This window comes from Falco naumanni, chromosome 10 (genome assembly GCF_017639655.2).
Source record: "Falco naumanni isolate bFalNau1 chromosome 10, bFalNau1.pat, whole genome shotgun sequence".
Taxonomy (NCBI): domain Eukaryota; kingdom Metazoa; phylum Chordata; class Aves; order Falconiformes; family Falconidae; genus Falco; species Falco naumanni.
In genome coordinates this window covers 3,780,191-3,807,758 of record NC_054063.1, presented here as the reverse complement: position 1 = coordinate 3,807,758, position 27,568 = coordinate 3,780,191, and the positions used below count along the sequence as shown (strand labels likewise).

General features: G+C 56.6%; 3 protein-coding genes across 14 annotated transcripts in view; 1 reads left to right on the top strand and 2 right to left on the bottom strand.

Moving 5' to 3' along the window:
• The first annotated feature begins 31 nt into the window (after positions 1-31).
• On the top strand, positions 32-10,299 carry LOC121094429 (malignant fibrous histiocytoma-amplified sequence 1 homolog). 2 transcript variants are annotated; one of them, XM_040607925.1, is made up of 11 exons: positions 32-2,116; positions 3,008-3,887; positions 4,453-4,744; positions 5,169-5,355; positions 6,332-6,522; positions 6,608-7,095; positions 8,314-8,471; positions 8,929-9,088; positions 9,544-9,614; positions 9,708-9,814; positions 10,036-10,299. In XM_040607925.1, exons 1-11 carry the CDS (start codon positions 2,098-2,100, stop codon positions 10,051-10,053), a joined length of 2,571 nt encoding a protein of 856 aa, XP_040463859.1. In that variant the 5' UTR covers positions 32-2,097; the 3' UTR covers positions 10,054-10,299. The 2 variants fall into 2 exon arrangements, with proteins under 2 accessions (XP_040463859.1, XP_040463858.1); XM_040607924.1 differs by having other exon boundaries at positions 9,708-10,299.
• A 96-nt stretch (positions 10,300-10,395) lies between these two features.
• Positions 10,396-15,151, bottom strand: IRF7 (interferon regulatory factor 7). Of its 6 annotated transcripts, none has more exons than XM_040607927.1 (10): positions 15,008-15,151; positions 14,471-14,564; positions 14,222-14,384; positions 13,188-13,350; positions 13,042-13,109; positions 12,826-12,871; positions 12,593-12,715; positions 12,130-12,504; positions 11,621-12,001; positions 10,396-10,822 (listed from the first exon to the last, which is right to left on the bottom strand). In XM_040607927.1, exons 2-10 carry the CDS (start codon positions 14,491-14,493, stop codon positions 10,476-10,478), a joined length of 1,689 nt encoding a protein of 562 aa, XP_040463861.1. In that variant the 5' UTR covers positions 14,494-14,564; positions 15,008-15,151; the 3' UTR covers positions 10,396-10,475. The 6 variants fall into 6 exon arrangements, with proteins under 6 accessions (XP_040463861.1, XP_040463862.1, XP_040463860.1 ...); XM_040607928.1 differs by having other exon boundaries at positions 14,471-14,554; XM_040607929.1 differs by lacking the exon at positions 15,008-15,151 and adding an exon at positions 11,371-11,489 and having other exon boundaries at positions 10,575-10,822; positions 14,471-14,612.
• A 2,478-nt stretch (positions 15,152-17,629) lies between these two features.
• SLC25A22 (solute carrier family 25 member 22) overlaps positions 17,630-27,568 on the bottom strand; it is a 52,250-nt gene continuing 42,311 nt past the window's right edge. For 5 of the 6 annotated variants that reach the window (XM_040608104.1, XM_040608108.1, XM_040608106.1 and 2 more), the window contains exons 6-10: positions 24,213-24,331; positions 22,429-22,600; positions 21,483-21,637; positions 20,573-20,648; positions 17,630-19,768 (exon numbers count right to left, since the gene is read on the bottom strand). In XM_040608104.1, coding sequence (XP_040464038.1) covers positions 19,615-19,768; positions 20,573-20,648; positions 21,483-21,637; positions 22,429-22,600; positions 24,213-24,331 — 676 coding nt within the window. In that variant the 3' untranslated portion in view covers positions 17,630-19,614. The remainder of the gene's footprint in view (positions 19,769-20,572; positions 20,649-21,482; positions 21,638-22,428; positions 22,601-24,212; positions 24,332-27,568) is intronic. The other variant, XR_005829868.1, reaches the window with a different exon arrangement.

Sequence of the window (27,568 nt, the reverse complement as noted above, 5' to 3'; positions counted from 1 at the left end):
GCTTGGCTGCTGCGTAAGGAGTGCCGTGTTTTTAGAAGAGGATTGGAGTTGGATGAGTAATGGTTCCTCCTCTGCTCTAGGAGGACTGGGTTTCCTATCAAGAAGCAAAGGAGCCCAGCACACGTACTGACTTCATCTCGCTTTCTTCAGAAGCGCTCCTTGCCCGCCTGTACGGCAGCGCAGCCCATCTTTTAAGCGATCATCTGAAGTACAGTGATTAGAAATATATTCAGCACTCTTGAACCTGACCAGAAGCATCATTCCCCATCTGACCATCTGTTAGCGAGGAGGCATTTAACAGGGAAGCTGAAGAGAAAACCAGTACGTTACAGCTTAGAAACCGCCTTTCCCTGCAAGGGGAACCGAATGTGCGTGGTCTGTTGGACTAGGTGGCAGCACCGCCTCTCACAGCAGGGCTTTCCCGACCTCGGGGAAGGTTCCGCTTGGCAACTGCCCTCTGAGGCTGGTCTTGCTGCTTGACTTCAAAGAGAATACAGGTGCTCTGGGATGAGTTTTGTAAAGTAAATAACTGCAGCTTGTGCTGTTTTTCCTGGCGAGCACAGGAAAACTCACAAATATACCAAGACCTTTGATCCCTTGATGGGGCTCCTAAGTTTTCAGTGAACTTTGATTTTGATTTTTTTGGTCTGCATACTATAACTCTGGCTGTAGTTTCAAGTAGCTGGTGTGAGGACTTTTTTCTTTCTCTTTTTTTAATTTAAACAAAAGAAGCTCACATGTCAGTACATCTGGGCTGGTATAATGCTTCACTCCCATCATTTACTGTCCTGTGGAAGCATTTATGGATGAGCTCCGAGTGTTTTGGAGTTGATCTTCCTTGGCTCTGTTTGCTGCCTGCATGGAATGTAAGGGATTGATAACCTCGGACTCCCTTTGAAAATTTTGGAACAAAGGCTCACTAAGGCTGCAAAAGAATAGCTGGAAGAGAAGCTTTAGTTTTGAAGCTAAGCTTGTAGCTAGAATATATACCTAGCAGATGGGTGTGGGTTTGTGAATACGATCACTGCCGGTAGATTTTGTGGCAAAATAAAATGCAGGAACTTTTATGGCACTGTTGACACAAGAGTGAGAAAATGTGGTCGAGGTGTGAGTACATTTAGGCTGGAAACTGGACACCTTCGGGTGTATCAGAGGAACAAATCTGGAACAACCTGCCTGCATGAGTGAAAAAGGGCAGGTGGTGTGAATAGCAAAGCTTGACCAAATAACAGAAGCAACGTCACTGTTGGCTGGGAAGACAAGGTCAATCTGTTTTCTTCTTCGGACCGATTCACTGCTTTAAATCCTTCGTGTTAGCCTTGAATTAGCAGTGAAGGTAAGAGCCTGTTGCAAGGTATATTAGGACTGCAGGTACTGTAAAGACTGTTAAATTTCAGTTACCTCTGCACCTGCCACTGCCCGGAGGAGCAATGAAGCTGACAACTACCCGCTGCACATGCTTTCCCCAGAAGCTGTGTGACAAACAACACTGGTTATTTCATTCTGAGTCCCGTTAAAAAGAAATCCATCGACTTGTAAGCTGCCCCTTGCGAGAGGCAATGAGAAATTTACCTAAACATGCCTCTCCTGGCATGTTCTAGAAAACAGATTTTTCTAGTATCCTGTGTATATTATCTGCGTTTGGGGTTTTTTTGGTGGTTTTTTTTTTCTTTTCTTTCTGCTTGACCCTTTTGGATCGGATGCTGCCACCTGTTTGAAGGGAGCAGGTCTTATTTATTCACCTCCTGCAGTAGGTCTGTAGTAGCAAAACATCTTGTTGGCGTCCTTTCCCTCCTCTGCAGCAGCGGTAACGCCAGAAGCCTCTTCAGCGAAGGTGGGGATGCTGCTGTAAGAACCTGACTCGGGAGCTGCTTTGCCACCATCCTGGGCTTGTAGGTGACCTCCAGAGCTGCTTCCAGAACATGCCTGCGGCCCTGGTGTCTGGCCAGAGGTGCCCTGATTGCCTGGAGCCGCTCTGAGGGTGGATGGAGCAAGAGGGTGGGGAGCTCGGGGAGGCGGGGAGCGGAGCCAGAGGAGGAAGCGAAAGGGGGAGGCTGAGTGACCTGGAGGACCCAGCTGGTGGCACGCTGCAGGGCCATGGCCCAGCCCGGAGCCTGTGAGTAGCTGCTCCAGGTCAGGGCGGTGGTGGGAGCCCTTGGCCTTGTCTCTGATGGCGCCGGAGGAGAGGCCAGGCGTTTGGGAGAGGGTGAAGGTTGGCTTTGCTGCGAGCTCGTTGCATGTCCCAGCTTTAGGTGGTGATGGGGAGAACTGGTGGTAAGTCTGCCCTGAGCAGGGCGCCTTGCGCAAGGGCTGCCATGCGCTGCGTCATCTGCTGAGGAAGTGAAACGAGGGAGAAGAAAGCAAATCCGACCGTGTTTTGTCCTGTATGGTGTGATCCACAACCCCCTGGTGCTCTTCTCGTCTGCAAACCTCTGCTCTAAACAACCTCCTCTGGGGATGTCCTGGGCCATCACGGAGTCTGGTCTCGTGTGCCCTGTCCTGTGTCGGATGCCACCGTCCCGGCATTGTCCTGGTGTGCCGGGGCCGGGAGCATCCCTGCAGGAGTCGCAGCTGGCGGCTGGAGCGGGAGGGGCTGCGGGAGAGGAAGTGTCTGAACGCACCAGCCCTGGCCTCGGCATTAGGAACTGCCAGTCGGGGGGCAGGCGCACCTGCAGCCGAAGCTCTTGCAGCGCTTGCTTTTTTTTTTTTTTTTTTGCAAATTTTCCGCATTTTTGCGATGCGAGCAAAGCTGTTAATGTGATGCACGGGCTACAGGTCAGCGTCTGCTGGGCACCGTGTCTTCAGGCCCAGCCAAGTCCTCGTGCTTCGGCTTTGCTTCCCCTCCAGCGACCGCAGGAGCTGCTCAGCCAGCTCCTCTGCTTTGCCTTTGCTTCTCCTTGGTGGCCGAAATGATCCCAAAGGCGTGCAGAGCTCAAGAGAAAAACGTGGTCTGCAACCCAAAGGGTGAAAGTCTCTTTTAACCCCCTTCCCTGTCCCACACGCCCAGGTCCGGGGCAGGAGGACGGCGTGCGCCAGGTGACCCTCTCCATGCAGCGGCTGCGGGTGCTGCCACCAGCGGTCCTGGGCGACCCCGCGCTGGAGAGCCTTGACCTCGACAGGAACAAGCTCAGGAGCATCGCCGGCATCTCTAAGCTTTGCAACTTGAAGAAGTTGATCCTGTCCAAGAACGAGATTGTGGACTTTCCCGATGAAATCCAGAGCCTGGTCCGTTTGGAGAAGCTTGAGCTGAATCAGAACCAAATCCGGGTCATCCCTGAGGGGGTTTTCTGCCATCTCCCCAGGCTGAAACACCTGCGGCTGAACAACAACCGTCTCAGTGCCCTCCCCAGGGACCTGGCAGCTTGTCGAGGCAGTCTCCAGTACCTCAACATCTCCAACAACCTGTTCCGGACCTTCCCCCAGCCCGTCCTGCAGCTGGCATGCTTACAGGAGCTCCACGTGCAGAACAATGCCCTCCGGCAGCTCCCCAGGGAGCTCTTCCAGGGGCAATCCCTGAAAATGGTCAAGGCCAGTGGGAACCCGCTCCGGGAGCCACCCAGTGAAGTGTGCGCCGGTGGCATCCAGCAAATCCAGAATTACTTCAACCAGCTTCAACACAGTTCAGGGCAGGAGGACAAGAGGGTCAAGACCATGTTCCTGGGGGCCTCGCTGGCAGGGAAGTCCACCATCTGCCAAAGCCTGAAGCAAGGGCAAACCAAACTGGTGCCCAAGGAAGAGCGAACGGTTGGGATAGAGATCAGTGAGTTCCAGATCGAGGACTTCACGTTTCTCTTCTGGGACTTTGCCGGCCAGCTGGAGTACTACATGACTCACCACGTGTTCATCACGCCACAGGCGCTTGTCATCCTCGTCATCAACCTCCACATGTAAGTGCTGAGCTGGTCTGGATTCACAGTGGAGTGGGAGAACAAAAAAAGGGTTCACACCATTTCCATCCATGCCTGCTCTTCTCACCGCCGGAGGAGCTAGCTCTCCCTCTCCCCCTTGTTGCACATCACTCTTTTAATTAAGCCACTGGATCTGCCATGACCTTGCCAAAGCCCTCTGTTTTGAGGGGTTAGATGAGCACCGACTCCTTATGTGACAATTGATCCCTGATCCCTCTGCTTCCTGCCTTGGAGATACCTTGGCGAGCCCTCCTGTATCTTGTGCTGCTCCCTGAACATGGAGAGAGCGTCAGGCTTTGCGGTACAGAGGGGTGCTCCCACCCAAGCAGGGATGGACTCTGCTAGACCCCATAGCTATCACTGGCTTAGCTTAAGGATGGGCAACCGAAGGATGAGAGTGGATATGGCCCACGCCAGCTTAGGAGATCTGAGCTCTTCCCCAGTAAGCCCCTGCACCAGGGTGGGTGGTCAGGCCTGTGCTGGTGCAAGTTGGCTGGAGGCCCACAGGGTTAGACATGAATTTGGCACTTCTCTTCCTCCCCAGGTACCAAATTACTGACCAGTCTTTCAAGGAGCTCGTTGGTTTCTGGATCAACAACTTGTTCATGCGAGTCCCCAACTCGGTGGTGCTTCCCGTGGGCACCCACGTGGACTGCTGCCGGGAGGAGGAGGTGGAGGAGAAGAGGCGTGATATCATGGCCAAGATCGCGGCCATGCTGGTGGAGCGAAAAAGCAACCTCGCTCACTTCATCGGCAACCTGGAGGGCAGCGAGGAGCCCAAGTTTTATGTGGACCAGTGGGAGAGGCTGAAGGAGATGGAGAGCCACACGTTAACTGTAGGGCTGAGATGCTCGTGGTTCCTTGCTGTCTGTGGCCATTCCGTTGGCACTGGGAGCCCAACATGCTACTGGCAACGCTGACCTGGTGCTAATGCATCAGATCGCTGCTTGCAGCTGCTCCCTAGGGCTGGGGTGGGCACAGTAACCCCTGGCTGTGACCTGCTGGGTCCTTGTCCCTGCGCGGTGATGGGCATCTCCCCCTGTGGCTTGTAGCAAGTGCCTGGGGAGGGGTGTGAGGGGGCACTTACCATCCCCAGGTGATTTTCCAGATACTGCCGCAGAGCAAAGGCGTGACGGAAGGGCTGCCTGAAGCGGTGCCAGTGGTGTGTCCCAGCCTTGGTGACCTCCTTGGCATCGGGTCCCTCCTTTCCCTCTCAGGCTATGGCCGTGCTTTTGCAGGTGTGTCCTTCCTCTCTTCCAGATCTTACACTTAGTTGCTGTCAACTGCACAGATCACAGTGACATCAAAAAGCTTGAGGCCACTATCCTGGAGCATGTGAAGAAGGAAGAGCTCTTCCCTGAGGTTGTCCGAGTGCTACCGCCCGTCTACCGGCAGGTGGAAGCTGCCATCGTCGCTATCGCGCAGAGCGAGGAGATGGCGGGCCATGGTGAGTGGTCCATCACCCCCACATCCATCACCTTCCTGGGAGGACCCCCCACATCCATCACCTTCCTGGGAGGACCCCCTGCCCTGCAGCTGGGACGGGCTCCCAGTGCTTGCTTGTACCTCCTAGCCCTGCTCACGGGGTCGGGGGTCACTGCTGAAGACCTTGGGCTGTCATCACTGGAGCATTAATTACTGCAACCCGGCTCCGTCGTTAGAAGCAGCTGCTCCTGGGGCGGGTCCCTTGGGAAAAGCGTGGGAAAGGCCGTGTGCCCTCGCCAGGAGGCTCTGCCAGCACCTCCCAGCCTGGGGCTGGGGCACCCGGCGCCGGCCGCCTCGGCTGGTTTGTTTCTCTCCAGTAACATCTTTTCTCCCCTCCGCCCCGTGCAAGCAGCTACAAGGTGTTGCAGGAAGGAGCTCCGCTGCTTTAACGCTTCTCTGTGGGTTTCCAAACCTACTTCCTCACCACACGTAATGGTCCCTCCCCCTCCCTAGCACCTGGCATCCTCTCTGGCTCCCCTGGCTGGTGTAGGGTGAGAGGGTGAGGAGCAAATGCTTTTGTCCTGTGGAGATAAGCCAGGTGGTGTTGCCTGTCGTGCTGCGCCACTAAATGACAATCTGAGGTGTAACTGGCAATCGGAGGTTTTCTGGCTGGGATCAACCCTGCTGTCTCAAACAAGGCTAAAAACCCGTATTAGCCACTTTTCTCAGATGCTCCGCTGAGGTCCTGCCAGCCACCTTTCTCAGATGCTCCGCTGAGGTCCTGGCAGGCTGCTGGTGCTGCTGAGGCGAGGCAGGACCGTGGGAGCTCCAGGGTGGTAGCGAGACAGCTGGGGATGGGTAAAGCCACTGAGCATCGTGCTGGTCCCAGCTGCTTCCCCAGGGATGGCACGGGTGGCGCTGGGTGCTGCTGGTGCGTGTTGGCCCTCTAAAGCATCTGCCTTGGAAGGTCGGTGCTGAGCTCCCGCGTCTCCCTCTAGGCATGATGGACTTCCAGTACCTGCTCAGCAAACTCTCCCAGCGTGAGAGCCTGGCCACCCTGGGCAGGGAGCTGCTCCAGGACATTTTGCGGTACCTCCACCGCATCGGGCTTCTTGTGTGGTATGAGGAAATCAAGCACCTGGCAAGCACCGTTTTTCTCCAGCCTACCTTCCTAATAACGATGTTCAAGGTGAGCTCGAGGATCAGGACCCACCTTCTCTGCAGCTTTGCTGGGCTCCTCTCACTGCTGCCTCTTCCCTCCTCCTCCCGAGCAGCTCCTGGTGCGGTACCGCCTGGTCCAGCAGCTGGAGAGCATCTCCGTGGACACGCTGATTGGGGAGCACGCCACCATCAGAGACAGGTCCAACTGGGTGTGGACCTTCAAGTCAAAGGCAATGCTGTGCCACCGAGCCGTGCGTGCCTTGGTGAAGCACCAGCTCTTTTCCGAAGGGATGCAGGATGTCTTTGAGGAAATTATGGGACACGGGCCTCACAGAGGGAGAGGGAAGCTCTTCAGCCTCCTGGAGCACTTTGAGCTCTGCCTGGAGGTGAGGCACACCAAAGCACTCAACCCCCAGGCCAGTGAGTTTGTGCCCGGGAAGCCATGGGAGACAACGCAGGGCTGCGACGAGTCCTGGTACTTATTCCCAACCTACCTGAACCAGACCCAAGAGGTCTCTGAGGTGTGGGGAGGAGACCACCCCGAGGACCTCCACATCCGTGCCTACTTCTCGCCTGAGATACCGGAGGGTTTCTTCCAGAGGTGAGCAGTGGTTCCAGCCCGTGGTGAGGTCGCAGGGCTCAGGGTTGGCGCGGTGCCCGTATGGCTCTCGGCAAGCCTGTGGCTGCGGAGACCGCATCAGCTGAGGGTGAGCCTGGGACTCAGGGGACCGAGGTGGCTTCTCAGCTCCGCCAGAGACGTGTGGAGCCCTGGATGAACCATTCCGATGGTGGCAGCCTGGAGGTGAGCAAGGACTGTGCTCCTCCTGGTTCACCTGTCATCTGGGGCGGGTTTGGGCTGTAGCCTGTGCCCACCCAGGCACTCAGAGGTCTCCCAGTCCCACCTGAGCATGGTCTGGTTTCTACAGGCACTGGGACTGTCCCAGTTCCTGGAGAGTCTCCTGTCCTTGGGGGGTTCTTGATGTGTGTCCAGAGTTTTATCTGATGCTGTCATGGTTTAACCCCAGCCCCACGCAGCTGCTTGATCATTTCCCCCTAGTGGGACGGGGGAAGAGAATTGGAAGGGTGAAAGTGAGAAAACTCATGGGCTGAGATAAGAACAGTTTAATAATTGAAATGAAATAGTAATAGTAGTAATAACGGTAATAGTAGTAATAACGGTAATAGTAGTAATAACGGTAATAGTAACGAAAACGAGACTAACAAAGAGAGAGAGAAGTAGAACCCCAGACAAACAAGTGATGCAAATGAAAAACAACAGCTCAGCGCCCAGCGCCCAGCCCGTTCCTGAGCAGCGGCCCCCCCGCCCCCCCGCCAGCTTTCCCGTCGTTTACATGCCAAGCACGATGGCATACGGCACGGAAAATCCCTTGGGCCAGCTGGGGTCAGCTGTCCTGGCCGTGTCCCCTCCCAGCTCCTTGTGCCCCCAGCCTCCTCACTGGCGGGGCAGCGTGAGAAGCTGAAAAGCCCTTGACTTAGGGTAAGCGCTGCTCAGCGACAACAAAAACCATCAGGGTGTCAGCAACACCCCAAACCCACAGCACTGCGCCAGCCAGGGAGAAAACTAACCCAGCCCAGCCCAAAGCCGGGACAGATGGCCAGCTCGGGAACAGCTGGTGGCTTAAGGGGCTGCTCCTGCTGCCTGAGCTTTCCGCAGGGCAGGGTCCTCCTTCGCCTGCCCCTGATCCTGCTGAAATTGGCTTTACGTCCCTCAAGCCCACCCGGTGCCAAGCTTCCTCTGTCCCAGTGTTAGAGATAAGCGGGGAGGAGGGTGTGAAGGCCGTGGGCGCTCTCCTTGCAGGTTCCTGGTGAAGGCTTGCTCCTTCTACTCCACACACTGGGTGGCCAAAGTGACTTGCCTGCTCGTATGCAACGGCAGAGCTCTGCTCATCAAAGAGAACAACCAGAGGGCCTACAGCTACCTGGAGCTCCGGTGCAGAAAGCCGGCAGGAAGGACAGGTGAGGGTCCCTGATTCTTATTTCATGACTCCAGAACAGACGTTGCTCCTCGGGTCCCCCTGCCACCTCCACCCCTCTTGGCGGAGCTCCCCAGAAGCCTCTGCCACGTGTCCTACTCTGGCCAGGGTCCGCCAGCAATTCTGTTAAAGATCTCCTCGTTCTCCGTGCAACCCAGTCAGGGTTCCTCTCAAGGTACCACATCAAAGCGGGAAGTCAAGTTTTCAGTCTTCTCATGGAGCAAATGGGCCACCCTCCCCCATCCAGCCTCCCGCGGGGGCTCCAAGCCATAAGCAGAAGGGCCACGCGAGCTGGGCAGCTCCGCCAACGCACCTCTGAATTCCCCTCGAAGGCTGATGGGCCTGGGTTACCTGGAGAAACCGAGCTGCTCCCACCATCGCCTGGGCTGCCCTGGCTGGGCGGCTGTGAGCAAGCACCATGTTCTCCTTTTGCCTGGAAGGTTTCCAGTTTGCCTGGGACTTCCTGGTGGCCGCCGTGTTCATCGTCCAGAAGCTGGCTGAGGCATGGCCGGGGCTGCACGTGTGTGTGAAGACCCCTTGCCGAACAGCCGGCTGCCCCGCGGAGCTCATCTGGCCAGACATGGATGGCACAAACACCACGTACGTACGCGCCGCGCCCCGCCGAGCCGGGGGCTGGTGGGTACCGCGCTGCTGCTGGGGATGCTCGGCTGCTAAAAGCCGCGTGCAATGAGTTGCAAAACTCACCAGGCACCGCGCTGGCCTTCTCCTGACCGTAGCAGCCCGTGTCCCGCGTGGGGTCAGCCTCTACTTGTGTGGGAAAGTACTTTTGCGTGTGGGAAGAGAGGTGAAAAAGGGGGGATTCTGGGCCTGGGCACGGTGCTGACGGTGCTGGCCAGGTGTCCCCACATCCTCTGTTCCCCGAAGAGCTGGAGGTGCTCAGCTGGCACCTGGGAGGGCAGCAGCCATCCCACCAACGGCAGGACCCCAGGTCAGGGGGGAGAGATGGAGCCTTTTCCATCACGTTGGCATCGTCTTCCACCAGGGGTGCTGAGGGCAGCTCCTGCTCCTCCTTCTTGGGGCTTTCTCCTCCACAGGACCAAGGAAGATGTTAAAACCTGCGGGACATGTGGGCACCGCTTCGGCGCGGAGCTGCTCCTGCCCAAAGGTGAGCCCGCAGCTCCCGGGCTGGCGCTGGAGGAGGGCTGGGGGTTCGTGGAGCTGAGGTGCTGATGGTGCCCCCCCCCCCCCCCCCCCCCAGTGCCCAGGCCACCAGAGCAGCCCCCAGCACAGCCCTCTGCTCACTACTACGTGACAAGCTACGGGACCACCACCTTCGGGTCCAGCAGCATCCACGTCAGTCACCAGGTAAGGAGGCTGCCACCTCCCTGGGGGAGACCCCAGGGTCCCATGCTGGTGGCCAAGCTTGTCCTCTCCCCTCGCTTCTGAAAGGAGGAGAATTCCAGCCCGGGGAGGGGACACCCCCTCCCCCCATGGTGACCATGCTCCTCCCCATGATCCCACCACCTCTGCCCCTCGGAGCTGAGCGCTGGGTGCTTTGTGTTGGAGTTACTGCCTTATTTTTCCAGAACATCTCAAGCGAGTAGCTCGGGGCCAGCGGGGAGGCACTCGCCGAAGTTATTTTTGTTTAGCCGAAGCCCAGCTGACCTCAACACGCTTTGCTTCCAAGTCGTGTTTGCAGCCTTAAAGCATGGAAATAAATGCATCCATAAACACATCCCTGCACGCGTGGGAAGCCACCTCATTTACACGGAGATAATGGGGAGAAGGCGCTGACGGGTGCTCCAGTACGACCCACTGCTGGCAGTGGCTTTACTGGGACAAGGCTGGCCACGGACCCCCATGGGTTTGGGGGATGGTGGGGGGTGAAGGTCTCAGACTGCCAGCAGGGCCAGACTTCTAAGCAACATAAACAAGCAGGAAGCACCTTTCCATACATAATATATTTAAGCTTAGAGAACTTAAGAAAATAAATCTGTAAATGACCACGCTCCACCAAAAACACACGTTAGCAGCTGATGGAGGGGAAAAGCAAGGTGTTGGCTCTGGGATCAGCCACCGAAGCTGTCCTTGGAAAATCCCCACCGTAGGCATCCCCCCACAGTGCTCCTGGGGGGACGCAGGTTTGCACGGCCCGTGGTGCCTGGTGGTCCCCCACCAGCTGGTGCCTGTCCTGGGGGGGGGCCCGGGGAGCAGGGGGGCTGGGGGTCAGTCTATCTGCATGTTGCACTGCTCGATGAGCTCGAAGAGGCTGAAGGAGTCGGAGAGCTGCAGGCTGATGGTGCCGCTGTCGAGGGAGGAGGCTCCCTCCCGCAGCACCTGCTCGTACCAGTGCTCGCAGAACTTGGGCACCAGCTGCAGCAGCAACGCAGCAGGGTTAGGGGCAGGGGTAGGGGCAGCTGTAGTGTCCTGCACGGCCCCGTCCTCCTGGAGTGGAGGAAGGAGGTGTGCAGGGCACCCTGCCTCTCCCCCAGCCCCTAGGGTCCCCACCCCGGGGCAGCTGCCTCCCCCATTTCCCCTGCTCCCCATGGGTCTCCCTCCCTGGACTCCTCCATCTCCCCTGGTCTCCAAGGGCGTCCCTCCCCCCGTCACTCAGTTCCTCCACCTCTCCCAGCCCCCAAGGTATTCCCTGCATGGTCACTCAGACCCCCATCTCCCCTGGATGCTGATGGTCCCTGTCCCAGGAGCCTGAGGGACCCCCCCATCCCCTAGACCCCGAGGGTCCCCCTCCTTGGGTACCCAGCCCCCTACCTCCCCTGGACACCGAGGGCCCCCTCCCAGCAGCCTGAAGAACCCCCCTGTCCCTTAGACACCCAGGGTCCCCCTCCCCAGCCCCCCCACCTCCCCTGGGCCCCAAAGTCTCTCTCTCCCAGGGTGGGGGGTGGGGGTGTTGCCCCCCACACCTTGACCAGGATGAGCCTGGACTCCTTGGGCCTGGCCCTGGAGAAGGACTGCCCAAAGCAGAGGTAGATGGTGAAGTCAGGGGAGCGCTTCCTTTGGCCGTTGCGGAAGTCCCTTAGCTCTGCGAGGGGACACGGGGCTCAGTTTTGGGGCGAGCCCAGGGGAGACAGGGTTCAGCTGCTTGTATCATCCTGGACTTGGCGCCCAAGAGCCCCAACAACCGGGACGGGGGGAGCGGAGACCCCTACCCACCTGTGCAAAACTTATTGAAGTCAAAGATGGGGATTTCCTGGTCCCGGCAGAGCAGGTTGGAGGGGGGATCCTCGGGACCCTCCAGCTGCTGGGACAGCGCCCAGAAGATCTTGCACTTCTTCAGGCGGGTGGCGAAGAGCTTGCGGGCGCGTTGCTCCAGCTGCAGCCCCACGCAGCCCAGCAGCTCCTCGGTGAAGCGCCGCTGCTTGTCATCGGCCAGCTTGGAGGGGCTGGGGAAGCCCACCCGGTGGCCGGGGCGCAGGACCAGCGCCGGGTCGGAGGGCTGGTACAGCAGCAGGCACTGCCGGCCCCTCACCTCCTCCTGGTGGAAGAGCTTCCCCCGGTAGTAGATGCTGACATCCAGGATGGGGACGTTGCCGTCTGCACAGGGCAGCCATCAGCAGCCACATCCCCCGAACCCAAGCGCTCCCCCTCCCCCAAATACCCCCTGAGCGTTAATAACTATTAACAATAATTATTTATAGCTATTAAGAATTAAGAGCCCTCACCTGTGCTATCCTCCAGCGGCGCTGGCACTGGGTTGGTGGCAGGGATGAAGGGCACTGCCTCTCCTGGGGGTGGCTCAGGGACCGTGGCCTCCGGCGGGTGCGCTGGCATCGCCATTTGGGGTGCAGCGGGGTGCCGGTCGCTTTGGTTGGGAGAGGCCTCTTCCCACCCCATTAGGGCACTCTCATACCTGGGGCTGCATCCTGCCCCACAGCACCCACCTTGCTCCCCTAGCAGCATGGGGTCCGGGGGGCTGCAGGCACCCAAGAGGGGCTGCTCCATGGACACCCAGTCCTGAACTGCCGGTGGGGTGAGTGAGTCGTCCTGGCCAGGGCCTGGGAGAGGCTGGAGCAGGGTGTCCTGGTGGAGGGCGTCCCCTGCGGAGAAATCACCGGTGGGAAGGGGCTGGGGTCACCACCCCCTGGGGTCACCCACCCTGCACACCAGGAGTGGGGCTGGTCTCACCTGCAGGTGGCCAGGACGAGGTCAGCGTGCCGAAGTCGTGGGGGGAGATGTTGCACTTCTTCAGCACCCACTGCAGCACCTCCATGTCCTCCAGCAGCGGGGACGGGGTGGGAGCAGCAGTGCCTGGGGGGCACAGCAGGCGGGAGGGCTCACAACCCCCAAACCAGCCCTGGCTGAGCCTACTGGGATGTGCCCCCCCCCCCCCCAACAAATATTGGGGGACCAGCACTTACCTGGGGGAGTGATTTCTGGGGCCACGTCTAGGGGGGCGAGCACCAGCTGCGAAGGGAAGTGGGGTGAGGTCTTACCGCGTGGGTGGGGGGCACGCCGCCCCCCCCGTTGCCCCACGTTTTGGCAAGGTGCTGGGCTCCAGCTCAGCAGCCCCCCCAGGCCTGGGGGGCACAGCGGCTGAGCAGCGGCCGTGGGGACCCCCCAGCCCACCCCGTTACCCGCGACTGCTGCTCCGCTGCAGGATCGGGGCTGCCGAAGTCTCCCTCCTCGCTGGGGCAGAGGGCGGCTGGAAGGAGAGCGGGGTCAGGGGGTGCCTCGAGGTGGCCCCCACCACCCCAACCACAGCCCCCCCAAGTCACCTCACCTGGGGTGATGGCGAAGACCTTGTGCGGGTCATCGCCGCTCTTGGAATTGTCCTCCAGCAGCTCGAACATGTGGGTGCTCCGCAGGGCGCAGCGGAAGTTGGTCTTCCACTTGGCGGGGTCCTCGGGGGACCCCTCGTACCTCCCGCTCACCTGCGCCCAGGCCTGGGGGGTGCGGGGTTGCGTGAGCACAGGGACCCTGGCTCCATGAGCGTGGAGGTGTCAGGGATGCGCGGTCTGCTGCCCAAGTCCCACATCCCACCCATCTCGATGACCTCAAGCTGCTGCTGGTCACCCCCTGTCCCACCCACCTTGAAGACCTCAAGCTCACCCCTAGTGACCCCTTTCCCACCCACCCTGAAGACCTCCAGGTCACCACTGGTGACCTCCTTCCCACCCACCTTGAAGAGCTCAAGCTTGCCCCTGCTCACCCCTCATCCTACCCACCTTGAACGCCTTCAGGTCACCGCTGGTGACACCCATCACACCCACTTTGATACACCTTCACATAAACGCTGGTGACACCCATCGCACCCACCTTGATACATCTTCACATCACCACTAGTGACACCCATCCCACCCACCTTGAACACCTCCAGGTCACCGCTCGTGACACCCATCCCACCCATACTGAACACCTTGAGCTTGCCCTGGTGACCCCTACCCCACCCACCTTGATATGTCTTCACATCACCGCTGGTGACCTCTCATCCCACCCACCTTGAAGCCCTTGAGCTTGCCCCAGGTGATCCCCTTCCCACCTACCCTGAAGACCTCCAGGTCACCACTGGTGACCTCCTTCCCACCCACCTTGAAGAGCTCAAGCTTGCCCCTGCTCACCCCTCATCCCACCCACCTTGAACACCTCCAGGTCACCACTAGTGACCCCCATCCCACCCACCTTGAACACCTCCAGGTCACCACTAGTGACCCCCATCCCACCCACCTTGAACACCTCCAGGTCGCCGCTGGTGACATCCATCCCACCCACCCTGAACACCTCCAGGTCGCCGCTGGTGACCCCTACCCCACCCACCCTGAACACCTCCAGGTCGCTGCTGGTGACATCCCTCCTGGCGTTGTGCTTCCAGGGGACGCGGAAGGCCGTGCGCTCCGCGTTGATCCAGCGCAGCCCGCGGTAGCTGCCGCTGTCGATGGCTCGCACCAGCCAGGGCCCGAACCGCAGCTTCTGGGCCTCCCTGGGGACACGGGGCCGTCACGGGGGGGGCCACCGGGGCCGCTTGGGGACGGCGACCCTTAGGGGGGGTGCCAGGGTGCTGCTTACCCCTCGCTGTTGAGTGCTGCCATGGCGCCACGGCCGCTCCTGCCGCCACTCGCTTTTATCTGCCAGCTCCCGGGTTCCTGGAAACTACGTCACCCTTCCGAAAGTGAAAGTGTCTCTGAGGCCACCCCTTCCCATCCCATCGCGAGGGGAGTGACGCGGGCTGGACCCCAGTGCTGCGCCGGGGAGGGGATGCTGTGTCCCCGGTGTCCGCTGCCTGGCCCACCCCGGGGGGCTGGCGGCGGTGCTGCCCCCTCCCCAGATCCATCCGAATTACAAAACCCAAACAACCAACCAAACAAAACGAAACCCCAGGTTTAAATGCTGCCCGGTGCTGCGCCCCGCTGGGCAACCCACAGGATCGGGCCCCCAGCTGGGGGCGAAGCGCTGGTGACCTCACACTGGGGATGCTGCCAGGGATGCTGCCCGGGGGGATGCTGCAGCCCCAGAGATGCTGGTGCGGGGTGGCTGCACCCCCCCAGCTTAACCCCACAGGTCTGCAAAGAGCAAGCAGGAGCCCCCCAACCCCCTCGGGCTCACCCCAAAAGGCAGCTGCACCCACGGGCTGTCGGGGCTTTCCAGGGTGCGTGGGTGGCACAGCGTGGGCACGCAGGGCTCAGCCTCCGGGCTGGAAACTCCCTTTTTTATCCTATTGATTTTAATTCTCCTTCTTTCAGGCTGCCTGGTGTCAGTGCTGTAAGGGCACAGCTGTAAAAAAAAAAATTAAAAATTAAAAGGAGAAGCCAGGAGGGCAGTGGGCGCTGGCTGCGCGCCCCGGGCCCAGGAGCCGGTTTTCCCGGCGCTCCCTTTTCCCGTCGAGCCGTGGGCTGGCACCGACCAGCTCCTGCCTTTGCTGGTGGAACCAGGTGGTGCTGGGGCTGGTGCTGGGGCACCCAGCCACCCTCAGCCTGCACAGGACTGGGGCCGGGAGCTGCTGGCACAAGGTCCCAGGAGGCTGCTGGGGATGCTCAGTGGGTACCACGAGCATCTCCGGCATCTCTGGCACTGTGCCCGGCACGGCGGCGTGGGGGGCTTATGCCACTAAAGATGGGGGAGGGGAGGAAGGAAATCAAGTTGCGCATCACCCCGCCCTGCCTGCATCAGGGCTGGCACCACCTTTGCCAAGGGGGGAGCCCGGGGGGGGGCCCCACGGGTCATGCCAGGCCCCAAAAGCGAGGGGGGAGTGGGGTCCCGGTGGCCAGCGCACGCGGCAGCACGTCCCCCCTACCCCAGAAAGGGGAAGCAGCGCCCAGCCGGGGCTACAGCTGGTTTCCAGTAACAGGGGAATGGAAAGTCGCTGGGCGCCTGGGACCCCTGCGGCGCCCGTTACGCGATTTCTGCCCCAAATTAAGAGGAAAAATCAGCAAATAACCGCAGGAGGCCGGTCACGCCCCCCAGGCGCTCGCCCCCGCCGCTCTTGCCTGGGGCTGCGGGAAGCGAAGCCAAGCGCCGAGACCCGCGGGGCTCTCACCCGCCGGTGTCACCCGAGGAGCAGGGGGGGGGCGGCAGGGCTGAAGCAGGGGGGTCCTGCCTCTTCCCGCCGGCACATCTTGCTTTCGAGGATTTTTCCCCTTCTCCCCAGGAACAACTTCTGGCTACGTGGTTTTCCAAGTGCCTTTTTCCCCCCCAGGAAATTTCCTCCCTCTTTCCTACAAAATGCCCCTGTTGCTTTCCAGGAAATTTCCCCATTGATTTGCAGGGTATTATTTCCCACCCATTGCTTTCCAGGAAGTTCTTCCCTTGCTTCCTCAGAAATTTGTTGCTTTCTAGAGCCCTCCATTTCTTTCTAGGAATTTTCTCTCTGCTTAGAGGATTTCCATTGCTTTCTAGGAAGTTTCCCTAAGACTGTTGCTCCTTAGGAAGCAAGACATTATTTCCCAAAACTCATTCTCCCTGTCTAGGAAATTTCCCTTTTGGTTTCCAGCAGAAATTTCCACCAGAGGGGAAATTTCCCCTCTAGAAAATCATCACCGTTGCTTGCCTAAGAAACATCACTTTTGCTTTTCACAAATTTCCCTGGCATTTGAGGAAATTTCCTCCTTGCTTTCTAGAAATTCCCCTTTGATTTCTAGACTATCCCCTCTGTGTCCTTCTAGGAAGTTCCTGGTGCTTTCTATAAATTTCCAGAATACTCTCCCTTTGCTTTTGAGGAATTCCACCTAGTGCTCCCAAGGAAATTCCTACACTGTCTTGCAGTAAAATTCCCCTTTATTTTCCAGGATATTTTACTGTAGCTTTCTAGGATGGTTTCCCTTGGCTTTCCAAGAATTCCTCTATTAGTTTCTGGGAAATTTCCCTTTACTTTGTAGGAACTTCCTCCCAGGGCTTTAGGAAATTTCCTCATTGCGTTCCAGGAAATTCCACCAGCGCAAACGGACCCAGCCCAGCCAAACCCATGACAAGGGCATACGAAGCCCAAACTGGAGCCCCAGGAGCTGCGGCCAGGGCAGGAGCAAGGGGACCTGGGGCGGGGGAGGACCCTGTGCCGGGACCAGGCAGGACGCACAAGGAGTTGACCCCACGCTGGCCACTGTCCCCTGCCCCAGGGACACGCGGCACCTGCCTGGAGAGGAGCAGAGGTGTGTTTCCCCAAGTGTATTTACTGACTTTCGGCCCTCGATAATGCAATCAATGCTTAGAGGTTTCTGTTAATTAATCACAAATTAAGTCCCATTTTGAACCTTTTTGGTTGTGGGTTTTGTTTTTTTTTTTTTCCCCCTGGCCAGCAGCACCCTGCCTGCCTTGGGGGGTCCTGTGAGGCCACAGTCACTATCCCCTGCCACCCCCCATGTTGTCCTGTCTCAGGGACATGTCCCAGCAGCTAAAAGCCCCGTGCAGGTCACCAGCTCCAGCAGCCTGCAAGAAGAGCTGGGGATTCCAGTAGGCAAAGTCAGTGTTACAAAGAGGTTTTTAAAAGCATCCAGAAGGACACGGAGAGCTTTCCCCAAACCTCAGCCCTTCGCCGCACCGACTTTTCCGCCACAGATAACCCCACAACACAAACCTGCACCCCCCTGCAGCCACAAGTCACCCAGCAGGCAGAAGGGCAAGCAGAGCCCCCCCCCCACTTTTACTGGCAAGGTTTCTTTTGTGATCCTTGTAGATCACAAAGCAGCAAAGAACAGGGCACCTTAAAAAATAAAATAACGATAAAAAAAAAAAAAGAATCTTTCTCTTTTAATCCACCCAAGGGAAATCCAGAGCAAGAGCAGCATCACAGCACTACACACAGCACAGACATCTATCATCATCTTTGCACAGATTCCTTCCCAGATACACGGAGAAGTCATAGAGAAAAAGAGAAAAATAAAGAAAATTATTCACGTAGGCCAAGTGACAAGTAACAAACCAGCCACTGAACAACTTTTCCAAAGAGAGAAATGATGCATCAGAAAGGCCCTCAACATACAGGTTTTGCAAAAACTGAACCCAAGACCATTGAAACAGAGGTGGTTTTCTTTTAAACATTAAAAACAGGGATATTTTTTTAAATTAATTTAAATATACATTTGAAACACAAACACCAAGCAAGCGCCTGGAGAACAAAGTGAAAAGAAGGAATGAAAAGTGAACTCGACCAGTTTAATTTAAACACCAAAGTTGGATGGATTGCACCAAATGGAATAAATAATGGAGAAGATCACGCTGGGTGGGTAGATCTGACGCTTACGATCATTAAAACTAGGATTAATTACACAGCTCCAGAGCGCACTGAACAAGGAAGTCCTCTGACAAGTGACATGAGCTGGGGCAGCGTCCCTTTGACAGAGCAGGCTGTAGGTGTGGATGTGCCACCCAGCGACGATCACCCACCCAAGGAGCAAACAGGATGACGAGCTTTCGTGAGCCAGGGGACCCAACCCCATCGTCACGTGCACGCAACCAGCTCCTCGCTCAGGGTGCGGCAGCCCTCCGCCTCTTCGAGGCTGGCTGGCACCAAACATGCCCAAGTCAAACAGCACAGCACAACCAGACCTCGTGTTTTCACCTTGCAAGGTGAGCACACAGGTGCAGCATTTCTAGCATGGCTCTCCACGGTTGGGCACCGCAGATGCGGAGCAGGTACTTCCTTTAATGCACCTGGGGCCAGGCTAGGAAAAAAAATTAATAATAAAATCAGCTAATCTACACCTGCAGCCACCGCTTTATCACCCCCAGGGTGGGCAGGCTGAAGGAATGTAAGTGGTTTCTTGTTGTTTGGTTTTCCCTCCCCACATCCCCTACACAAAAGAAAAAACAAAACCAGCCCCCCTCCCCCCCAACCAAAAATAACTTGATCCCAAGTTCTTCTCCCTCCCCTGCCTGCAGCCAAGCAGGGAAGCACCTTCGGACATTTGTGTGATCCCACAGACATGTTCCCTACAGAGCAGACTCGCGTCTCTGCGCCTCACCTGGATGTGCCTGTGACATCTCGTTAGGAGGGACATCCCTTTGCTTTAAAACAAAAATTATTACAAAAATCAATAGTAACCATCCCTTTCCCTTCCTCCGATCTCCAAGAACTTCATCTAAGTCCAACTCCTTTTTGAGAAAGGGAGAAGGGAGGGGTGAAGGTTTCTGGGCCAAGGGACTTGCCGGATTCCAGCATCCCCCCTCACCACCCCCTGGCAGCGAGGAGACGAGCCCCCTTTGCGCAGCGCCCGCTCTCGACCTGGGGCCAGCAGAGCCAAGGAGGGGCTGAGGGGACACAGCGGCCCCTCCAGCTCCTCCTCAGATAGCTGGCAGCTCCAGGAAGGAAGAGGGGGACTGGGGCGGGTGAGGGTTCAGGTTAGTTCTTTCCCATCCCTCTTCCTCCCCAAGGCTCAGAGGAGACTTCTGGGTCTGCAAGCCCAGTCTGTGCTTACCAGTGTCCTTAAGAATGACAATTTAAAAAAAAAAAAAAGGAAAAAAAAAAAAAGGAAAAAAAAAAAAAAGATATGCATAATTAGGTATTGTCCGTGGAAGGAGCGGGAGGGGGCAGGTTCCAGACCAAGACAGAAAAGGGACATTCTCCCTTCCCGCATTTGCTCGCCTGGAGACCACATCCCCTCGGATTCCCTGCGCGAACCCTTTGTGCTGTTGCTCTGACATCAATCGACATGGATGATGGACACGGGGATGAATTCAGCGCTGCGGAGGGCGGGAGGGCACACGCAGGCACGCCAGGGCTAGGCCCGGTGCTTGGGGAGCATGTCCAGCAGAAACTCTGCGATGCCGAGGAAGTAGACAACTTGTGCGATGCCGAAGAGAGGAGCAATGACCAGGGCTCGGCAGTACGCCCCTTTCAGGAAGGCTGTGGGCCCTTCCTTCTGCCAGATCTTCCTGGGGAGAAACGGCACAGCCAGGTAAGTGTCCATCCCACCGCTCCACCACGCCAGCACAGCCTCTGGTCATGCCCCGGCTTTCTGCCTCCCTCCAGAAACTAAACCCCAGGGCTGGCACTGCCTCCACAGATCATCCTCCCTACGCTCTGCCAACGGCCGTGCGGGAACAGGTCCCATCCTGACGTCTGGCCAGGGGCAGGAGCATCTCTCTGGGTCTGGAGGTGCAGCTCAGGCAACCCTGTGCTTGCATCCAGAGGTCCCCCAGTTCCAAAGGTGGGGCCAAGCCCACCCTCAGCATGGGACACAGCCAGACGGCGAGAGGCTGGCTACGACAGCGATACAGGGGCAGAGCGCTGGCGTTTCGAAATTCCCTTCGTGATCTGAAGCAGCCAGACCACAGTTTAGCAAAAGGTCAGAGCGCGTGGCGGGGGATGGCTGAGGTTCACAGCGGTCCAAGAGGGGTACGGGATTTAACGCCGTGGGGTCCTCGGACAACAGGGCCTTGGGAGAGACAACCACAGCACTGCCTCCCCTTGCGGGAATAAAATCTCCGTGCTCTGACTGTTGGGATTTGGACAGAAGCATTTAAATATTCCCCTTGCTCAAAATAGGAACTTCTCTGTTATATACCTATATACATATGAACAGTACATATCTGGGCATATATCTATCCATACAGAGACAGGTGACAGCACAGGTTCAGAGGGAACCTGAAGCACCGAAGCTGCTGGCTGGCTCCAGAAGCTGCACTGCCTGCCTGGCGGCAGCTGCCGTATGTCTGATGCTTCATGAGGAGTCTTACTTGGTGCAGTCCAGGATCCCTGAGTAGGTGTCCTCATTCACCCCTCTCTGCAACGACTGCAGCCGCGTCTTGATCACTGGGGAAAAAAAAAGAGAACAGAGGCAGCGGTGAGCGCTGGGAACGTAGCACACTTCAGCGGGCAAGAGCCATCCTGAGAGCAATGTCTTTGAAACACAGTCAAAAATCAGCAAGAACACAGACCGTTCTCATGTTTTTATCAGCAAAACAGGGGAAGCCAAACCCACTCGTTTACAAATGGATAAAAGAAAAACATAGCCACCCCAAACCAATGCCGTCCCCTCACTGTGACCGAAGTTTCCAGAGCCGGCTTAAGCCTTAAACGCTTCCAAATTCAGATCTTTCGGCAAAGTGAGAGATGATTTTCAAATACTCAGCTCCTTCTGGAGGAAATAGCTAAAATATACAATGTTGCTTTTATATTTCTTCACACCTCGGAGCGTGTGCAATGCTGGGGAGAGAGGAGTCACTTTCTGGTGGTTTTCTTAGCAGAGAAACCAAGGTGGCGTTTAAGGCAGATGCTGTAGAGCAGGAGAGGTGGCCACAGATGTGGGGCTCCCCCTGGTCATCCATGACCACATGCATGTAAACGGTCTGCGTACTATCACTCCACACAGCAAGGTGCCTTTTCAGGGGCACTCTCACAGCCATTCCTGCAAAGAACGACTGAAATGAATGGCACCCTCTTCCTGACCCACCTAGCGAGTACTGCAAACCTCCGTGTAAGCCGTGGCCGACGGTATAGCTCAGCCAAAGCAGCTCAGCCAACAGAGCTCCCCTCCTGCACCACCCCATGCGCTGGCGCGGTCGCTGTCCTCCTCACCTAGCCCACTCGTGTCACTTGGCCTGTCACTGGGCACCAGGCCACCAGCACAAGCTACTCGGGACTCACCATCGCAAGGGTTGACAGCCACTGCAGCTGTGCTGCCCGCCACGCAGCCGGACAGGAAGGACACGTAGAACGGAGCCTTGACATTGGGATCTTTCTGGCCCAGCTTGTTCAGGTTTGCAAAGAGCGGGAAGTAAACAATGGAGAACGGGACGTCCCTGCAGTGGGGAGGGAGGCAGAGGAAGAAAGAACAAGGATGAGCAACTCTGAGCAGGACACCACCAAACTGAGCATCAAAGGATGGGCTGCAGGCATCACACGGCAGCACAGCCACGAGCGAAACAGGCACCCCAGCTCCGCAACTGCAACGTGGACAGGAGCCGGAGCCCGGCAGGGGCAAAACTGGCTGCACAAAGGACAAGAGGCCCCCAGGAGGCACGCAGCCCAGCAGAGCTAACAGCCTCCCCTGGTTTTTCAGCACTCAAACAGAAGACCCCAGCACATCCAGAGGTCAATCATTTGATCCACTTTTGCTAACTGCAGGCAGTTTGCAGCCTACCCCCACCCCCCACCCCCCCCCCCCCCCCCCCCCACTGGGCATTGCTTTAGCTCTGCCTTTGTTAAAGCTAGAGGACTTATTCTGTCAGTGCCCAGGCAAAGTGTCAGAGCAGGTGCTGGTCCCTGCATCCAGCACGCCCCATGGCCCAGGGCCCGTTTCACGCTCTGGAGACTCAGGCTGACAGTTTTGCTTTGCTAACTCATGAGGACTTCACTGCAGTGTTAAAATACAGACCACGGGGGAGACAGAAACCATCCACAGAAAGCAGCAGAATTAAATCTTCCAGGAACAAAAAGGCAGCCTCCCTCACCTTCCCTTCTTTAATTTGCAAAACCTGCGCACGGAAACCAACCAAACCCAACCCAACCCCCCCTTTGCAGGCTCATCTCCATGGCTGGTGCTTTAGGTTGGAGACTGGGAACTCCTGCGCGTGGGCCCACAGCACCCTACCTTAGCAGTGTAGCTCCCAGGCCCTTGTAGAGCCCGGTGATCCCTTTGCTCCGCAGCAGCTCCCTTGTGATCTGCGTCGCTGTGGTGCGCGTTTCCACCACGGGCTCCGCCGCCCCCGCCGCGGAGGAAGAGGAGAGCTGGGCCTGCGCTGCCATCAGCTTCTTCTGCGCCGCTGGGGAGAAGCGGAGAGAGTGCTAGTCCGCAAGGTGCCCAACCGCAGCCTCTTGCTGCCCGGTGCCACGGGACGAGGAAGAAGCAGATCTCCAAGAGCACCAAAACACGCAGGCTAAGGCCAGCCCGGTGCACTGCAGGCTGCTGCTCCCAGTCTGCCCGTCTCCCTCGGGCTGAGACAACCCAGCTCGTCCCGGTCTTGGAGCTGGCTGCTGCCACACCACGCGGCTGTCGCCCGCACTCTCCCACCGACCTAAGCAGGAGCAGCCTGGCACGCGCAGCCTCCACAGCGCAGAGAAAAGGGGCTGCCGTGAGCAGCGGGTGACGGTACCTGCTTCCAGGTATGTCCCCGAGCCCCCAGTAGGGCAAACTAAAGATATTCATAACTGAGAGAGGCTCAGTAGTTCTGGCCTTCGCTTCCTTCATTTGAAAGCAATCGGTAACCTGGGGAATTCCTCAGCCACATCATGAACACACCCTGGTTTCCCCCAGCCTTTTTAAACTGCTGCGTTCCTGCTCTCTGGCCAGAAGATGGAGAGCACGTCAACCTGCAGGCAACGCTGCGGCTGCCGCTGGCACACCACCGGGCGAAAAACCTCTTCCCAACCCTCAAACCACGGCTTAATTCCTTCAAACATTTTAAAATAATACGCGCAAAGAGGATAAGGTCTGCATTAAAAACAACGGAGAGAGGAAAAAGTAAATCCGTGATTATTCAGGAATACCAACCACATCGAAGGAGAGATTAGACAATTTGTCCCGTTTTCCAGGAAAGGCCCCAAACGTGCTATCTAACAGTGTCACGCAGGGCTCCTGGGGAACAGGGCCATACCCTGGGCTGACCTCTGGAAGAGATTAAAGTGATAGCAAACAGCTCCAGAGGAAAGGGTCTCCGTGCCAGAGTCTGATCTCCGCTCTCACCAGAAACACCCCACAGCGTTTCAGCCAAAAGGCTCACACTCCCGGCTGCCTCTGCCTGCTCCTGCCCCCAGCCCCCAGCCCCTGACCCCAACCCTCTTCCGAATGCAGCACGCCGAGAGATTTTTATTTACTGTTTCAGCCGAGAGAGCTGCTGCTTTTGTCAGGAAGAAGAAAAGACCGCAAGAGGGGAGGCAAGTCATTGGGAAAGAGCACATCCCCTTGGGAAGCTGTTGGGAGGTGCTACGGGGGGTGGAAGAGAGAGGACAGACATCAGATAGACACGGAGATGGAGGAAGCACCCCAGGAAAAGCACTGGAGGATGCTAATCCCTCCTTGGGTGCACAGTAACAAGCTTCAATCACTCACAAGCTGAGCACCCGGTCATCTCTCCTGTCTCTCTCCATCCACCAGCAGCTTTTGCTGCTCCACTTGCCCAGCCTGCCACTTTAAGCAACAAAATCATCACCTTCTGTATCTGCAGGGACCTCTGCAAAGCCAGGTGAGCAGAGTGGGGGGAAGTGAAGTAGGAAGAGAAGAAACTTCTGCTACAGCCCCAGATACCTCAGACTTGGGAAAGCAGGGGGAAAGAAAAGGGTTTTCTCTGCTCATTCCCTCCCTCCCTGCCTTGACAGCCCAGTCCCAGCCCTCTCCCCTGTGCCTGCTCAGCATGTAGGGAAGAGAAGCCCACGTACCGATCCGCCCTGCATCCTGCAGCTGGATTTTGAGCATCTCCATGGGAGTGGTGACGATCACCTGGCAGGTACCTGCACCACAGCCTGCCAGCATCTCCCTCAGCAGTGTCAGCTTTTTCCTGCCCGCAGGAAAAAAAAAAGAAAAAAAAAAAAAAAAAAAAAAAGAGAGAAAGAGTCAGTTAGAGGAGGAGGCCTGGAGTAACACTGGGGCAGCTGGGTGCAAGGGCTCGGGGCACACCTGACCCTGTGGGTTACAGGAGAGGCAGCCTGGGTGTGGAGAAACAACTGAAGTTATAACAGAAAGAAAATTTTAGCGTAAAACTGAAGCTGCTACTTCTAGGGTGGAAAGCGGTCGGTATGTACAGAATCTGCACCCCAGCAGTTCCCCAGGCAACACAACCTGCAGCCTTAGCACATGCTGAGAGGAACTGAACGGAGAGTGGAGCTGAGTTGAACACAGAGGGCTGGGGGAAAAGCTCCCCCTTAGCATGACACCGGGGGACAGGGGAACCTGCTAGGCTTGGCGGTTCAGCACAGCCCAGGCTTGGCATCTCTGCCAGCATCACCTGAACTGCTCCCAGAAACAGAACATTCAGAAAAAGCCACAAGCCCAGCCAGGACAGCCCCAGAGCGGAGCACACAACCCACCCCATTCCCAGGCAAAGCTGCAGCTCTCTTCCATCCCAGCGTTACCCCTGGCCAGGGCACAGCCTTCAGAAAAGGTATCGCTTCAGAGGGCAGCAGAGGACCTGAGCGTTAAGGGGGATAAGCAGCTTTCCCTCTACCAGCCTAGTCCCTTAAACACCCTCAGCACTCCACACACAAACAGAGACCAAGGGCAAGAAACAAGGAGGGAAAATATTCAAGTTGCTGCTCTGGACTTCTCCACAAAAGCGAAATAAACAAACAGTAGAGTGAAGGAGGCATCTCCCCTGTAATTAGAGGCTTCTTCACCTCACCAGCCTTTCCAAACCTGAAGAATAACCTTTGCATTAAACTGGTCCTGCCTGAGGGACAAGGGATGGGATGGATCCCTGGCACTGCAGCTTCGGGCATCCTCTGCACTAGAGAGCAGGGACCACCAGTGACACGTTCTTGACTAACAAAATGCAGCATTTCAAAGCTTCCTCCCCCCCAAAGCCATGAAACAGCCCAGCTAAGACTAAAAAGATGAACTCAGGATGCAAATGCTCAGAAGGCCTCAATTTTCACAAACTGGTGAGTTTTTGCCCTGTAAAATGTCTCACCCCTTGTCAGCAGAAAACACTGACTTGATTAAAAAAACCACAAAGTGCCTCTGACCTGCTCTTTTCTAAAAGGGGGGGGGAGGGGGAAGCAGCATATACAAGTCACACAGTCAGAGGGAAACAGCCTCCTCTTTTTTTTTTTTTTTTTCTCCTGTTTTAAATACAAGTACTAATTTTACTCCCCCCAGCCCTGCTCCTATAGCAATACCTCACGTTAACTTATTCGAGGCAAGTTCCCAGACCATGGCAAAGGCAGTTCCACAATGACATCCCTGGCAACACCAGGATACTCCCTTCCCGGGGGTTTCACACGCACACAACACAGCACAGCTGTGGCACTGCAAGCCAGCAAAGAAGTTTCAACGCCAATCCTATAGGAAAGGGAGGGGAGATGTGCCGCAGTCCTGCTGGCCTACCACATCAGTCAGGCCGATTGCTCCACCTTTCATCTTCTCCAGGGTGGAATCCGGAGCAGGGGATTAGAGGCACAGAGCCACAACGGAGATTATCAGTGACTAAATATAGATCTTTTCTGGGAGGCTGAAGGGAAGAACATTTCACAGCCTCCCCTTCCCTATTATGAGAAGCTGCAGTTACACACACAGGTGCTGAAGCATGCACAGCAAGCTTTCCTGGAGGTAAGCAGGTATCAGGGTGTGCAGCTCCCGAGGTTCCCCCTGGCACCAACACCTGGAGGTGGCCAACTTGTGCCTCCTGGGCAGCCTGCAGCACCAGGCCAGTCTCTGCAGCTGGACACTGTCAGCAGCAAGCCTGCACAACCCCTAGCCCAGCCGTGGGAGGAAGCAAACCACCCAAAGCAGCTGGCTGCCGGTTCCTCTCTATGGCACAGCAGAGCATCTCCCACTTTAGCAAGAGCCCTGGAGCATCCCTGGAGCGCACGTCTCCTGACTTTCATCCAGGGCAACCGCTCTGACAGCCAGTTCAAAAGATGTTCATCTATGGACCATTATCCCAGCCAACAAAAGTCAGGCTGGCTTGATTGAACTCCACGGAGCTATGCCAGCGTGACCCAGGGAAGGATTTATGCGCATGGGCGTATTTTGGAGATGTCAAACAGGTACATCAAAAGCACCTAGAATAAGGGCTTTCAGCTTTTGGTTTGCATATCCTGGGAACTGGGGGGGAGTCCAAGAAAAAAAAAAAGATAGCCTATGATAAGCAAATCTTTTGTCAGGAGATGGAAAGTTTGCCATACAGGGGTCAAAATCCCTTTGCAAAACAGCAGTCTGCACATAAAAGGAGTTGGAAAACGGTTCATCTCTAGATGACAAAGGTGTTTAAATATTTAAGGCGCCACAGGCCTTATCCTCAGTGGTTTAAAAACTGGCACATCTCAATTAACTTCAAAAGCTGCAACACCAGCAAGGATCTGGTCCTGCAAACGCAGAAACCACCTTTTATCACAGCAAGAGGGTGTTAAATATAACATACTCACAATAGCCCCAAATTCTGCTCTGGCAGAAATCAGTTGTTCCACTCTCAACTGACATGCAATTAATTGTGACAAAACAACAATGTCAAATGGGAAGGGGAGAAGATTCATGCTTGATCTAAATCAGAGTTTCAAACTAGAGCTGGAAAAAAAAAGTCAAGAAGCAGGCACTAGAGGTTTAGGGGGGCTTTTCAAGAGCAACGCACCAGTTCACAGGCGCTCTGAAAGCATTGGTATATTGAAGTCACATGGGAACAGAGCAGGATTTTTTCCAAGTTTCTGAAATATCTTGACTGTGTAGGAGCTGACTGAGCTTGGGCAGGGACCAAAGCCAGCTGTTCTGGAATAAGGGTGACAACGTTTCCAACGATAGGAAATCTTTGACCTAAGGGAACATCCACGCAAAGCCATATGTTTCTATTTGCTACCCAAGAAGCTACTGTCTCCAGCTTGGACATCACCCTCCTCACTCATAAAATAACCTCTGCCTCTGGTCTGTCAACCCCACAGATCGTAGAAAGGTCCCCCAAGAGTTAAAATCGGAGAGAATTAGCCACTGCCAAATGATTTAACTAGCGGGCCTTTGCTACGGATTGGAGGCCCAACACACCTCCAAAGGGAGGGCAACCCATCTGCCACAGCCACGTGGGGACACG

Coding starts and splice junctions, on each gene's coding strand:
- LOC121094429 (XM_040607924.1), top strand. Junction 4,745..5,168: donor TGGAGAGCCACACGTTAACT/GTAGGGCTGAGA, acceptor CCTCTCTTCCAG/ATCTTACACTTAGTTGCTGT. Junction 9,089..9,543: donor ATGGATGGCACAAACACCAC/GTACGTACGCGC, acceptor TCTCCTCCACAG/GACCAAGGAAGATGTTAAAA.
- IRF7 (XM_040607927.1), bottom strand. CDS start 14,493: ATGGCAGCACTCAACAGCGAGGG. Junction 12,872..13,041: donor CAGCGGAGCAGCAGTCGCGG/GTAACGGGGTGG, acceptor TTCCCTTCGCAG/CTGGTGCTCGCCCCCCTAGA. Junction 12,716..12,825: donor CCCAGAAATCACTCCCCCAG/GTAAGTGCTGGT, acceptor TGTGCCCCCCAG/GCACTGCTGCTCCCACCCCG.